At 38.0% G+C, this 16,635-nt stretch overlaps 1 protein-coding gene across 2 annotated transcripts in view; it reads left to right on the top strand.

Moving 5' to 3' along the window:
* LOC144512768 (gamma-aminobutyric acid receptor subunit gamma-3-like) overlaps positions 1-16,635 on the top strand; it is an 86,585-nt gene that overhangs the window by 55,498 nt on the left and 14,452 nt on the right. For both annotated transcript variants that reach the window (XM_078243691.1, XM_078243692.1), the window contains 2 exons: positions 6,322-6,459; positions 12,899-13,051. In XM_078243691.1, coding sequence (XP_078099817.1) covers positions 6,322-6,459; positions 12,899-13,051 — 291 coding nt within the window. The remainder of the gene's footprint in view (positions 1-6,321; positions 6,460-12,898; positions 13,052-16,635) is intronic.

Genomic DNA, 16,635 nt, shown 5'->3' with positions numbered 1-16,635 from the left:
AGCTGCTATGGGGCATTAAAAGTCAGGGAAAATGGGTAAGAGGGACCTGTGGGAAGAATTGTGTGACTGTTGCATTAATGCTTTTTTGTCTTGTGCTGTGGTGCTGAACTGAGAACTACTATTGAGTAACTTGAGTCTTTTAATTTGCATTTCTCTCTCTTTCTTTCTTTCTTTCTTTCTTTCTCTCTCGCTCCCTCGCTCGCTAAAGTCTATAGTCTCTTAGCCTCTGTGTGTGCCCCATAAAACAGTGCCACAGATTTACACCTGCATTTCGCACACATTGACTTCCAGATACAATTTAGTCCGCAGTGGTCAGTCTGCAGCGATAAATCAGTTGCAGCAGCTATTTTGTATACATTTCCTTTCCTTCCTCCCATATTTTACTCCAAATACAATTTGATTATAGTTCTGCCTCTCATTGGCTCATCAGATTTAGCTGGGAAGGATTGAGAGGATGAACCGAATGCATTTAACCACAGTGATGACTGCAGCAGCAGAGATACTATTGACTCAAATAAGGAGGCTTAGCTTAAGAGTGTTTCTCTGATTTATAGCAAGACACTGTTTAGCTATAATGGTTTTTAGGCATGTAAGTGAAAAAAAGATCAGACGTCACAAAGTGCTTCATAATAAAGACAAAATACATAAAATAGAGCCATTATAAAAATAAATTTTTCAGAATTTGACAGGGAGCCAGTGTAAGACCAGGATTGGTGTCACATGAGACCTCTTTGAGACATTTTGACCCCTTGTAAACAATACAGAGATGTCTTACTGCACGTGAAGAGGGAGTTACAGTAGTCTAGACGGAATGAAGTAAACAATGTGAATAATCATCTCTATCTCAGCTTGAGACACAATAGGCTTACACTTTGCAATATTTCTCAGCTGGAAAAACTAATCATTTTCATATATATATATATATATATATATATATATATATATATATATATATATATATATATATATATATATATATATATATATATATATATATATATATTTATATATATAAAGACAACGCACATTAATCAACATTTCTGTAAATGTGCCAGTGTTAGCCAGTTGGCTAATCTTTGACTCCAGTCGTCCCATTAACCAGTGCATATATTACGTTACCCATCACCAAAATCACATTTGATTTTGTATGATGGGACAATCTGTTTGACCAGACATCTTCCAGTGCTAGATATAATTTAATTTAGGTACTAATCCTCACGTGATGTGCCTACAGATGGCAGTATTTGACTCAGGCCGTTATTAAACCTTCTCTCAGCATTGAGTTTGGATAATCAATTGACTATTTTCCAGCATATACACAATTTGTTCACTGTGTGATGAGACCCGATGTCACAGTATGGTAGGCAGTGAAAAAGCCGTTGACTGCAAATGGGCTTCCATTATGTCTCTGCTCTCAGTGAAAGGATTACAAATAAAATAAACCTTTTTTTTGTGTGACGATATAATAGTCGTTAGCAATGAATACAAATGCAAGCTCTTATATGGCACTAAGATAATGAAGGAACCACGGAAAATTACATTTGTGGGTGTTCCTAAAAGCAAGTTCAAAATGGCCAGTGTGAGTTTAAGATGTTTAATTACCTCTCAGAGCAGAACAGAGGCTTCTTGGAAAAGAAAAAAAACTTTCGTAACATCTGGTCTATGTTTATAGAAAACGTCCACATCTTTTACTTTGTTTATATGCACATGTTACATTTTTGGAGACAGCAGCAGAGACATCCCTATCTGCATATAGAAGTTAAGTCTTTTGGAAGAGCCGCTCTCCAGATGTCCATACGACTCTGATAAGATATTCATGCATTTAAAAGTTCTAAAGAAACAATGTCTGTCAGTAATGAAGTGCTTTTAGATGAAGAAGCAAATTAGCAGGTGTTTCGACAGGTTATCTCAGCCTGTTTTTCCTGTTCTATGTTGCCAGCCTAAGAATGACACGTTCCACAGCAGATGGAGATGACGGAGACGTGGTGACTTATAGTCTTTCTCAGTCTTTGTACATCCCACTCTGCCACTCTGTTTTTGTGCCCTTACACGCTGTAACATCAAGCTCTCTAACCACTCAAGGCGGGTGGCTGTTAACATATTACGATACAGCTGCACAACAATATTCTGTTTCTTCATCATGAAGCAAATCAGAAGCCGTTTTGACTATGTCGAAAAGACTATCATTTTAGCAGACCCATCACAACTCTTTGCTGCTTATTATTTAAATACAGAATGGCTCAGTTACACCGGTTGCAAAGTCCCCGTACAAAATGCAGAAGTAACTTCATCTCAGTGCTGTTAAACCAGGCGAGTCATTTTCAGTTTAATTTTTTTTATCAGCAGTCACTGCTGCCCAAATAAGCCGAGGACCTCCATCATGCCTGCCACAGGGTTTGTTACATTATTTGAAACTAGGGTGGGAATCGCCAGCGGCCTCACGATATGATATAATCACAATACTTATGTCACAATACGATATTATTGCGGTTTTAAACATATTGCAATATTCTGCGATATATTGCAATTTACCTTTTTTCTAACTTATGTCCCCAAAAGGAAACTTTGTCAACATCTGTTTCATCTAAAAAGATACATTTCTCTGTTTGTCCATCTCACTTCAATTGTATTACTGCATTATGGGATCGTCAAGCATACATAATAATAGATCGATACTTGGCGTCTGTGTATCGATTCAGTATTGCCACGGAAAATATTGCAATACTATGCTGTATCGATTTTCCCCCACCCCTATTTGAAACCCCATCACAGGGGTTTTGGAATGAAAGTTGTCACTCAGTTTTTGTGCTCTTACACGCTGTAACATCTACTGCTATCAACCGCGTGGCTGTTAATGTATTACGATACTGCTGCACAACAATATTCTGTCTCTTCATCATGAAGCAAATCAGAAGCCCCACCCTCCCCGTTATGACTATCAATTTTATTTATTGAGATATGACGTATAAAAATGATAAATGCCTCAGTGGCCTCACTAGTCTTTCTTATTAATTCTAAGTACTGTTTGATAGCCGATGTATTCCTGACACCTTGCAAACATGTTTTGAATTCATTTTTTTTTTGTTTATTCCCTGTATAATACCTTTTTATTTCTGACAACTAGTGAGCTCAGTATAAAAGCCATGAAAAGCCTAACTGTGATTACAAGGAACCATGCAGTTATCCACACCACAGGCATAGCTGCAATCACTTCCTAGAACACCCTCTGTGGTGCTATATTAGTAGGATATTTACATTTGTACTGCACTTACCATTATATTTGAGTAATGGTACGTCTGTCAAAAAATACTGGCCATGATTGAGCTCTAGAGGGTACTTGGCTGTGTGCAAGAAATGGTAAAGTATGTGACATTTATTTTTGCTTCTTGTCAATCAGCTGAACGCTACAGGGAGTCGCTCATTTGTCAGAACTGCATTGCTAAGAACTCCATGTTTTTAGCATGACTTCAACAGACATACAGTATAGATATTGCAAAGATCTATGCTGTATATTTAAACCAGAATATACTACAGCTATGGAATTAGTGCTTTGAGCTAAATGCAAATATGTGCCTACCTAGAACATAACATAAAGTGCAGCTGAGGCTGATGGGAAGGTCTTCAGTTTTGCAGGTATTTGCTCATAAACCAAAGTATTGGACAAATCAAGTTTTTCACCTGACGATGACTTTCTCGCTAGATTTCGTGACTTTTAACACCCCTTTAGCAACATTTGACAAATTGAGAATGTGCTGACAACCAGTCACTGATCCCTATTGTTTGTCCGGGGAACACTTTGTCTTTCCTTTTTGTTCTGTATTATTTAACTTGACTTGACGCTTTCTTTTTAAATACACCAGGTTTACAAAACACTTCAGACACTTCAGTTCCAGGTCTGGACAACAGGCTACAGAACATGCATTGAAATTAAAATGAAGATTAGGCATAAGCAGCTTGAGAAATAATAATAGCTAATGATTAAGCTAGTTAGAATCCGTAACCATATGTACCAATGTACCATTGTACATGGTATATGGGCTAACACCAATCACGTATGTTGAAAAAAACTATCATTTTAGTTGTCCTCTCACTATTATTTGCTTCCTATTATTTAAATACAGAATGGCTGTTACACCAGTTGCAAAGTCCCTGTATAAAATGCATAAGTAACTTCACCTCAGTGCTGTTAAACCAGGCAAGGCATTTTCAGTTTAAAAATGTTATCAGCAGTCACTGCTGCCCAAAAAAGCGTAGGACCTCCATCATGACTGCCACAGGGTTTGTTACATTATTTGAAAGCCCTTCACAGGGGTTTTGGAATGGTTAATCATGAGAAGTTGTCGCTCTGTTTTTGTGCTCTCCCAAAGCAGCTGACGCTGGAAATAAAACTGTTAATGACCTTCTGTACAGGTACGGCTGTCGAAAAGAGTCGCTGCTCTGCAATAGGTGGGAAAAATTGTGCTCAGAGTCGGCTGTTTTCTTTCCCCTCACTACATGATGATAAGTTATCTTTACTAAGCACACTGTAGTGTACTTCAGACAAAATCCTGAACTGTAGGTAGATAAACATGGTTTCCACCTTTTGAGACAATGAAATGAGCTTTTGAGTTTGGAAAATGTAATAAAACTTCAAATCAGGATCATCCTGAAGAGGATCATTCTATTCTAGACAGCCCTGAGATGCACTTTTTTTTTTAAATGTTGAACTAAGTGAATTATAGGTCCTGCTAAATGTTAATGTTTTAAATAGGTACATAACCATAGCTCTGGAAGCTTGTTGAAAAAGGGGGTAGACATTGTATTAATGTTCATAATATGAAAAGGATGTCCAATAGCTGCAAGGCAAGTTTATTTGTATAGCACAATTTATACATAGGGCAACTCAAAGTGCTTTACAGAGGCAAAGAAGCACATTGCAAACAAAAACAATAAAAGTACATTGAAGGGACAAAAGGACAATTACAACAAGCTGCAGTATCACTGTGACTTATATTTCTTCATACAAGAGACGAGCAGAATCCAAATTTCAATTTGACTTTAAATTCCTCCTATCTCTACTGGCATATTGTTTTCACTGGTAGATAAACCTGGACTTTGTTTACAGTTTTATGGCAGATGTGGACGTCCCTTGTCTTATTTGCTGGCAGGATAGACGGGGGGGGGGATGTCGGATCCAAAGCAACAGAAGAGCGTAGTTTATAACATTGTGGAAGAACATGTTGCTTCAGGGGGCTTTTAAAGGCATGAAATATGACTAACATTTTGTAGCTATGAGAATACACTGGTAACACAATGGTAATACTGTTAGCAGTAAAGATAATTGTACAAACACACCAAGAGAAATATGATGGCAACGTTTGCCATCTATATTAGTGTTTGAAAAAAACCTCTTGCATGATGGTGATTGCTCTTCTTGGTTATAGATGGCTGTCCTCTCAATGAGACTATTTACATAATTAGTCTGGGTCCTAATACAGGGGACAACAAGGCTAGCTCATTATTGCTGTCACTCATTTTTCTATGTAAAATTGCTTGTCAAATGAGCCCAGCTTCTTTTTTACACTGTTAGCTTTCATAGACATTTTTGTGTGCTGTTTTGCGCTTGATTTTAACTGCTTCACCCAGCAAGGATCTGCATGTAAAATCCTGCAGTTTTAACACTGATCACTGGCTCCAGCTTTAAAGCAGTTTCAAGCAGGTCATTGTAACGGTGAGCACCACTTCTTCTCCACGGAAAAGTACTTTCACACGTCACTGAAGTGTAACAATAGGTTTCTCACAGAAGTATGTAAGAGATGCATAGCCTATAATCTTACACTACAGAAGTGACCCTTTTATAGTTTAAAGTAGCCTTTTACATTAGAGTAGCCTTGCCTTTTCCCAACCAAGATAACAGTATAGTGCAATAAAGGCTACCCAAGTTTTACCATTAAAATATTATTTTAATAAACGGCATCCCTAAGACTTAATTGACTTGAAACGGGTGCAATTATTGCAATTATGCAATTATTAATCCGCCAAAATTAGGACTCCAACACTGAGTAATACATTTAATTAATTACATGGAAGGGTGGATATTTGTTGACTGTGGGTGCACCACAGCAGAGTCCAAGCAAACAAGTTTACCAGCAATGGCTCAGTTGGTCTGCAGTCCACTGAATTACCAATGAAAACTGTGTACATTTGTATAAATCAGGTATAAATCATGCATCCAATACAATCTGCATTGTTGCAATAATCTAACCTGTAATCTTTGATTTAAACTTTTATCTCTGTTGTTTTTCTTTCACACTTTTAACTTACACTCTGTGTGGTTTTCAGACGGCTACCCACGGGACGAGATTGTGTACAAGTGGAACCGGAACTCGGTGGAGACCTCGGACCAGAAATACTGGAGGCTTTACCAGTTTGATTTCATGGGTCTCAGAAACACCACAGATGTGCTCACGACGACAGCAGGTAAGAAGGCAACGGAAACATAAGGTCAACAACTCTTGAGTTGAGATACAAAACAATTGCATTTCACGGCACTATGACTGATACAAATAATATAAAACTTTATAAATCCTTGCAGGGAAGCTCTTTTTTTCACTTCCACCCTACTTTTCGTGGAGGTCAGAGGTCAGCTTCTGCTATAGACTAACAGCTGGAACTGGCTTGCTGTTCTTCAAAATAAGAAACTCTTGAGCCCCTTGCCTACCTCAGGCAGGTAATCATATAACTACAAGCTCATAAGAATTCCCCTCGGGTATAAGGGTAAATAGGTTTTTCCACTGACATTAATCACCAAGATTAAAGATTAAAAAGGAAGTTTAATTATTCACTCCTCCTTCTCTCTTCCCATGCTTTCAGTGCGGTTATTAGGCCTTGTGTTCTTTAGATGATTTAATTTAAGTGTGTTTAGAAGGCAGAGAGACATATTGTTGCTCCAACAAGTGCCTGTAATTTCACCTACAACTAGAACGGGGTGGACAAGTTCCTAATCCATTTTTAATGCTTTCGCGTGACAGATTTTAACAGCTTAATAAGTGAAGCATTATGAATGTGGGAGGTAGAGAAAGAGCATGATGCAGCGATTGTTAACCCCTCTTAACCTTGTTTACGAGTTGCATGTATTCGTTCTAGTTTGTGCTATACGGTCTTTTGTCTTTGGTGCTCGGGTCTGCATAATGTGACCTAATTCAGCTTTCAAAGAGACGTTCATGAATATTCGAGGAACAGGAGTGCTCAGCGTGATTAGGAGAGAGATAACAAGGAGTGGCATCAAATTATTAAGGAGCTCAGTGGAAATTAGTTGTACAGCTTCAGAATGCAGAATGTTAAAGTACTGTAGTGTTTGTCCCGGTACACAAACATGACATGACAAATACAGTATATCCTTTTTAACTGAGCACGTTAACAAATCTGTTTAACTATATCACCCGTGCTCATCAAGTATCCTGTTTGTATCTAATGAGGAATTGTATCTTTGTGTTTCTGATCACACAAAAAAAAGTGACTAATGAGCATCCAGAGACACATTGATGGCCTTCTAGATTATATGTATTCCTGGACTCCCACTGCATCGTCAAAACACTGCCAAACTCATTTTCTGCTGAGATGCTCAAAAGCAACAGCAAACCTACACATCTACCTCATGCTGTTCAAGAAAATTAGCCGTTTTCTCATTTATTACCTCGTTTCTTTTCCCTGTTTCACTTGCCGGAGCTCCATCTCCACGCGCATGATGATTAGATCCCCGGCTAAAAATACCTATCATTAATTTACATGACAAACTTCGAAAGTGCTGCGTTTCTCTTCCTCTCCCTCTTATTTCCCTCTCTCTTTGTCTCCTAACTCTCTCTCTCTCTAAAGCTTTATCCTTCATCCTACATAAACACATGAGGTTTGAGGCGGTTTTAATGAGGACAGAGTGGACAGATCCCTGGCCACAGCGCCACTGGGGACCCCCGCCACAAATCCACCGTCGTTATCAATTCAGAGGCATCCTCTTCAAAAGGCCCTAATGCGGAATCCCCAACACTTTAGTGCTTTGTTCTACTATACCATCGCAAATTCCCCAAAAGCTCCCATTATTCCTTTTTCTGCCGTTACATTGCAGCAATTCTCGCAATTGTTCTTTTCTTTCTATTCATGTCCACCTTGGAAATTCTTCAAATGCCCTTTGTAAAGAATCTGTTGTGAAATTGCTGACAGAGCTGTGCCTTGTTCTCTGAATGCGTCATTGATCGCAATACTGATATTCCAATTGATGTTCCTTCTCTGCTTGATGTATGAGATCCTTCCTTATACATCCTTTGACTCTGTGCTCACTTACCTTCCGCTGACCTCATAATAAAATCACAGGTGGAAAACAATTGTACTGGAAACATCAAAAGCGTCAGCCATTTTCAACAAATAGTGATTGGTGATAACATTACCTTAATAAGCCAGCTAGATACAGCTGATAAAATCATTGAAAACATTCTCTTATTAATAAGCTAGCTACAGCTGATAACAATCGGTCTTGTCATTTCAGTCGACAAATCAAGAGCCACCTGCTTTTGTCTGAAATCAAGTAACCATTTTTTCCAAAACAATTACCAATAATGTCTGTAAAATCTCACACCGTTATCATTGTAAACTGCAACAAATGATAATGGATAGATACATAAGGTAAAACCATTCACATAGCCTTCATCACTACACATTCAGTTAGCAAAAAAACGAAGCATGAGTTACCCAAACTCAAGCTAAAGAATCACTAATATTGTTTAAACAAGCCTTTTACATAATAAACACTTGAAAATAGTACAGCTGATTTTGCTTCTGTCACATAATATGGTTGTTATTAACTAAATTAAATGAAATTAATAACATCCCACAGTGATGAATTAGTTTCCAAAACATGTAGCCATGTAAAGGTGTGGAAAGATTTCCGAACTAGTATAGGAAAAGAAATGCACTCTTACGCAATAATTTTTTTATTTGTTTATTTAAAAGGGACAATGCACATCAATTGACATTTTTTGTTTACACTCAAAATGTAAATGTGCCAGAGTTAGCAAAAAAGCTAATTTTCATCTGTAGTCCCTTTTCACTGCAATTGTGGGTCAGTGTAGTGAAGAAGGAAGCAGCCACAATAACATTTCAGCTGAGTTGTCTTGAGGTCATTAATGAAACGTGTTTTTCCAAGAATTTTCCTCGCAGCTTCCAAACAGAAAGTAGACCGGACCGTATGGCATGTAGACAAGTGTAGAGCAGGCTAATACTTATTATTCTGCAGGAGTGTGTAAACCGGGGGGTTGTTACTGTCCTAACAGAATGGAAACAGAGGGGTTGTTTGCTGCAGTGCACAGTCGGATCACAGAAGTCGCCACACTGCTGAGTGTGTGCACACAGCTGTCGATAGTCCATCTGGGAAGGTACATTTTCGTTTAATTTGGCAAAATGACGCTTCTCTTCCGTGCATAACGCTCTGTGAACTGTGTCCAGCTTGGTCTTGCAGTGTTATACTAAGAGGACGGAAGTGGAGAAAAATTCATGACAGTTGTTTTAATTTACCCCTGTTGGTATCTATTAATTTATGTATTTATCTAACCAGCAATATCTTCCAATCCTAACCCGTTTTGGATTGCTTTAGAAGAACACACACTGTACCTCAGACATAAACATAACGTAACATAACGTAAAACTAGACTAGACTAGTTTTATTTTTGTGAAATAGTGGTGTTGTTAAGCTTGCCACTGGACTGGAAACATGAAAACAAAATATAAAAATGTGTTGATTGCAGGAGAGAAATTGTGTCAAAGTCTGTCAACTAGTACCTTTACGTGCACACTAGTTTCTATTATTAGGTCCTGGTTTTATTAATGTTCAGGATATGATATGGAACATAAGAAACCTGGTCATTTCTGTACATATAGCTATATATATATATATATAATATTATGGTGACCCTCAGCTGTGATTGCACTGCCCTGTCTCCGGGCTTATTGTCTGAAGCCTAATGATAACACTGAAACGCACTAAATGCAAGTGCAACATCAGATTAGCTGTTTCCCACTTGTACACAAGCTATGGCTATGTGGCGCTCCTCTTCAGTTAAGGCTTGTCGTCTCTCCATCCCTGACCAGAGAGTTCTGTGTAGGCCATATCCACTATTTATAACCTCTAACCAGACAACAGTGCACCGTATTGAGTTGTATTATGCAAGCTCAAAACAAGTCAAGTCTGTTACCTAGCTAGAGCTGACTAGCCATGATCAAAACCACTGAGACGGAAAATAATCCCTTCTCTGAAAAAGTATATATCCTACCAAAATATCCCTAACTTATTGTGTTTTTATCATCTTATAGAATTTATTATTCTGTAATGGGCCATTCTGCTGTATGCTTACTTTGGTTCTTTGTACTGTTACTTAAGTGACAATTTCATTGCATGACTTTTACTTGTATGCTGTGGTATTGGTACTTTTACTTAAGTTAAAGACCTGAGTACTTCTTTTACTTAATGTCTATAGTATTTCAGAGAGGATGTCGGTGTGGATTTGTTGGGTAAGTAAGGTTTTGGGATGATTTAGACAGACTCTTCAACTTCAGCAGCACTGTAGAGGCTTTTCATTCCTGGAGCAAACATCTGGCTTTATAGTTGATAACTGTTCATCAAATATTGCCTAGATTAGTCCCAGTCTCGATCCTGTAGACTGGCTTGGGATATTTAAATGTATATTTTATATTCGGTGTGTAGATCATTATTTCTCAAAGTATGTTTTTGTTTACCTAATGCTTGATGATGAGTGAGTGAACCGTCGGGTCAAAAAATAAGCCGTAGCCGAATGTCCGCTTCTATTAGTGTCCTTCTACAGAGCCTACCTGCACAAACCTGTGAGCATCAGGTGTTTAGAATAGTGCATTTATTTAACATTACATGCTGCATTGGGCATTAGGATGACAGACTTTAAAAGTAAAAAGGCTCTCTGAAGTTAATTGAAATAACTAAACATTTATATTAAAATGATCAAAAACTGGACATCATCAAACGGAATCAACTGAGGTAGTGTGCATATAACTGTTACATGCTCACATCTGCAAGTAATAAACATTTTTATGCAACATTGTCACCGTTACACAGCACTCTTTTCATTCCACCTTGCGATTAAAATTATTATTTCAATTCTATGTAAAAGGTGAGCATGAGGTGAGATTCGTCTGAGAGCTGAGGACAAAAGGTCTTTTTCTACTGATGTTTTATTTAATCTGAGATCCTTTTATATGGAAGCGCCTGAGTGGCAGCAGATTGTCAAATGACATTCTTCAGTAATATTTAAAGTAATGTTTGTCTGAACATTGCCAAGGTTACAGAACAATGGCTTTTGTTCGCCAAGTGTTGTAGCTCAGTGTCTCCCTGTTGCTGTCAATTAACGCTAGCAGTAACAAGCATCCTACTGTAGTCGGAACCCTAAAGAGGCAGCAACATGTGTATTTTGTATTTATTATAAGGATCCCCATTAGCTGACGCCTAGACGACCAGCTAGTCTTCCTGGGGTCCAAAATAACATTTAATCAGACAATATTAAAACATTTCATGACATATACAGAAAAGAAATAAAATAAAATAAATACAACAATGTCTGCTTACAGAACTAAATAACAAAAAAAGACTCAAAAAAAAGAAAATATCTTTCAAGAATATCTTGAAAACAAGACACATATATTACATTATATTACATGGCTAACATTAAGGTAGCTCACATAGACAAAGAAGAAAATCAAATATTTTTAACCACACAATAAGATAAAAAAAAAAAAAAAAAGAAAATCTAATAAATAATTTAAGTGAAGGTAAGATTTGACTTTCTTTTTCAAATGTACCTGTCCTGTGATAAAACAAATGTTACTTGGGATATTATTCCACAAAGAACTTGCTCTGTAAATGAAAGTTTTTTTTTCAGGTTATTGGATTTTGGTAAAGGTACAATCATCTGCCCCCTACTGGTTCCTCTTGTTAAATAAGTGTGGATATTTGAACTGTAAGTTATGTTATCAAAAATAAATGCTGGTGTCTGAGTTTGAATAACAGAGTGCAACAAAGTAAGCACATTGGCTAATAGTCTTTTTTCAACACTCAACCATTTAAGACGTTCATGCATTTTAACAACATTGGACCTAGAACTGCACATCAGAACAAGTCTAACTGCTTTGTTTTGTGCTACTTGAAGTTTTCTAAGTAGGGTTTTTGAAGCGGATGACTATATTACTGAGCAATAATCCAAGTGGCAGAGAACTAAAGAGCAAACGATTTGCCTTAGAAAAGGGTAGAAATGGTGAGCATTTCCTTGTGGTGGCAACTGCTCTGCCCATCTTAGCAGTCAATGTGATCGGACCACGACAATGCACTATCAAGCCGTAGTCCTAGAAGCTTAACTTTATTTACTTGTTTTATAGATTGACCTGCAACTTCAAGATTCAGTTCAGGCCCATGTGCTAATTTATGTTTAGAGCCAAATATCATGCAGACTGTTTTTGATGCATTAAGCACAAGTTTGTTTGTTTTCATCCAATTAAGTATGATGTTGAGCTCGCTAGATAGAACCAGACAGTACCAGACAATGTGGGAATTGGGTGTTTGTGATTTTGACTGGCTGGTCAGAGTAAATGGGAATGGGTCTGTGGCTTCCACTGCTGCTGTACAGTCTGATAGCAGCGGTCACAAGTAAGCGCCTAAAGCGCTCAATTTCAACAAAATGACATGTCAATCCATCCAATAGTAATTGAGATATTTCAGTGTGGACAAAAGTGATGTACCGACCGACTGACATTGCCATCCCCAGAGTCACACTGGTAGCGTGGTTAAAAATATTTTCAATATTTTTGCCTTTTTAGACTGTTTATATCCTCCCATTTTCTCTTTCAACAGGTGAATATGTGGTGATGAGCGTGTACTTTGACCTCAGCCGAAGGATGGGCTACTTCACCATCCAGACCTACATCCCCTGTATCCTAACTGTGGTCCTCTCCTGGGTCTCCTTCTGGATCAAGAGCGATGCCACGCCTGCAAGGACGGCCCTAGGTAACGACAACTGCATCACCCATGTAGCTGTGAGGGGAACTTTACTTCATTTCAAAATGACGAGTATAACTTAATCCTCCGTGGGAGCAGCAATTTGTGGCAATACATTTTCTGTTACACCCACCAAATTGGCAAATATCTCCTTTCTCTCCTGTGGTTTATCAGCACGGAAGTGATACTTTCACAAGATAATATAAAACTCCCTGCCATTGCTCATTCAGTCTGTCGCTGAGTCTAATATGAGGAAAATGAATCGGAAGTTGATGGCAGGATTTAAAGCTTTTTTGATAATTCCTATTCAATCTGAGATTTGGACAGCTTCATAGCAAAAAGCAATAATCTCTTTTTTGATTGGGAACTGCAATATTAAAACTCAGCTTTTGTTGCAGTAGTTATTACCGGCAAAAGCAATCATATTAGTGGAATACTTGCACATCACTCAACATTGTTGTGGAGTGAGAGAACAAATGGAAAAAAAACCTGTGATATCTGTGTTTGTGCATGTGTGTCATACTGTATATAAGCCATTCACAAATGAATCTGCATGTTTCCCTTTTAGCTGTCTATTAAGCCATCTTTGAAATGTATGTCCCATCAGTCTTTCTTTTTTGTGTTTCATCCTTAATTGTAGAGTTAATGTTATTTTTCTTTGCATGAGTTGACAATTATTTTTGAATTATTTTCCTCCCCCGCTGCATGCCTACCATTAGCTTATTTGCTTTCCTGTGGATGATGATGTTGTGCTGGTGGTCCCTATTTAAGGTGGAATTCAAGGTAAGTGTTTGGCGAGTTCATGTCTATGTCTATATACTGTATGTGAGTGATTATATAGACTGTATATCCAATTTGCAAAAATATCAACTTAGGCAGAGGTTCCATCAGTTGTTAGTGGAGATAGCAAATTTAAAAAACGGAATATACCAAACTTGGATGTCTGAATTCAGGAATTATGTGCAAAAACATGACATCTACAATATTCCCACTTTAGAATGGTGCAGGCATGGAGTTTGAATATTTATTTCACTCTAAACATCATAAGACAAACCTTTATTGATCCCAAGTGCCAGGAATTCGGTTGTTGCAGCAGCATAAGGACACCAATACAGATGAATAGAGAAATTAAAATACATAAATACTATATAACGAAAATATTAATCAAATAAAAAAATAGAACTATACATGAGCATTTGGAGACTGCTGAATTACAAGGTGAAGTGACAGTAGTGTGATTTATAGCGGCAGATTCAGCAAGTCTATGTTAAGAGTGTACACCAGACTAATATACGATATGATTAAGTACTTAGTGTTTGGCTGTCTTAATATAGAGATGTTATATATGATGCTAAATCAATAACCTATTAACATAATATAGTGAAATATGGTGAATTATGATATAGTATTTGATAGGAAGTATAGAGTACAACATGAAAGGTGGTAATGTAGTATAACATAATACAGTACAGCAATATAACATAGAATATCAAATATAATATATTTATATATTTTATAAAAATATAAATTTTATAAACACTTATAGTATGGGTATAATGTAGCAAAGTGTTACTACACTTTGCCACATTATACATACATACATACATTATATATAAAAAATTATCTTTAAAAAAAAAAAATGAAGCAACATCAACCTAGCGGCCTCTGGGTTGAGGACTAAACCTCTATATATGGGCGCGCGCTCTACCTACTGAGCTATCTGGGTCATAACGTTGTTGAATATCGCGATAACGACACAACTTGTGATCAAGCAGCGTAACTTTGTGTTCAACATTATTTTTTTGAAGGAAACCAAACTGTTTAATAACACAGAGAGTAGTCTGAGGTGTAAATAGTGAAGAGGAATGGTTGCTAGTAGCTTGAGGTGCGCCAATGTTGCTAATCCCAACCACAGAGGCACAACCGTCCACTCTGACATACTTTGGCCGGACAGTAAGGTAGTCCATGATCCAGGATGTAGTGTCAGAGTGCAGTTGCATCGCCGGAAGCTTTCCCTCAAGGGGACAGGGCTGGATGGTGTCGAAAGTACTGGAGAAGTCAAAGAACATGACTCTCCTTGCTTTTCCAGGTATAATAGGGCCTTGTGGGATGGGAAGAAGATGGCATCCTCTTCTCTGATGTTTGGTTGGTATGCAAACTGCAGCAGGTCCATGAACAAAGTTAGCAGCGTCCTCAGGTGGCGCGGCACCAGCCTCTCAAAGGTCTCTTATGACATGTGACGCTAGTGGCAGAGGTCTGTAGTCATCAAGAACGCTGAGTGGAACATGTTTTCTTCGGCAATGGATTGATGCGGGACGTCTTCCCTAGAACAGGCACCTTCCTCAACCTCAAGGAAAGGTTAGCGAGGTGCTGGAAGGCTGCCACAAGCTTCATGTTGTCTGGACCATTGGCTTTGTTTGTTCGGAGTCTGGAGAGCTCCCTTTCCGCCTGGCTGGGGGAGGGTGTGGGATGCAGTAGCAGTGGTTGATATATCACACAGGGGTCAGGGCAAATTGCATGTTGTGAGGTTAAACTATGAAGGTGCATTTAAACTGTAAAATTTACTTTCAGCCCGGAGTTAATGCGCAGTGCCCCAACAGTCACAACACAAAACACCAAGTACCGAAGAGGCTGATGGGAATGTCTTTAGTTTTGGACTAAATAGAATTTTGACCTGATGACACTAGATGAGAAATGACATGAATATCTGTACGAAGTTTAATGGCACTCCATCCAATAGAAGTTACAAGTTACAGTGCAGTGTAAGAATTGTAAGAAAAGTAAAACAAAATCTTGCAGCAGATTATAAAAGCACACAGCTTGTCACAAAAGCAGCCTCACCTAATTGTATTTTCTGCCACAAAAGTGTTCCGTGGCTCACCCCCCCTCTACGCCATTTCATCATTTGATATAATCCTAATTAAATTTACTGGTTGATTATTCCATAGCTGGTTTCATTTAATTGAATCTACTTAATATATGTGAGTCAGTGTAATGGCTAAGAGGGGCAGCTAATGATAAAATTAAAATTTGAGAAAGTCTAGCCTACTCAAAATGTAACGACTGAATTATGTCCATTAATTATACTACTACTACTACTATTACTACTATTGATTCCTGCTCTCATTGACTTCATATCACTATTTGTCCTCTAAATTCAGCAGTTTCAACAGGTCAGGTCAATGTAGGACTAGCAATTGGGGATTTGTGAGGGGTTGCTCATTTACTCCCCTGGTGTAGACTTGATTGTGACTAGGCCTATAACAATTATTACATAATTGTCTAATAGCAATTTGTTTACGTATTCGCTTTTTTTTTAGTTTAATCGCAGTTAATTGCTTACATTAACTAAGGTCCTAAAGGGTATGACTGTTGATGGCAATTGTTGATTCTGTTTGGATTTGCCAAACTGTAATTATATCAGTGATTATTGGTCGGACCGTTGAGCTATGCTAGCGGAAGCTGTCACTTGATGCCATACTCCAAACATCCTGGGCCGTAGCTGACTCAAGCCAGAGAAACCTTTTTTTTTTTTTTTTTTTGCCCACCATTACCACCTCCAACTTCCTTTCTTTTTTTCCAGAGGACTATAT

Source organism: Sander vitreus, chromosome 24 (genome assembly GCF_031162955.1).
Source record: "Sander vitreus isolate 19-12246 chromosome 24, sanVit1, whole genome shotgun sequence".
NCBI lineage: Eukaryota > Metazoa > Chordata > Actinopteri > Perciformes > Percidae > Sander > Sander vitreus.
Note: the sequence above shows the minus strand (reverse complement) of the source record. Positions and strands in the feature narration are given on the sequence as shown.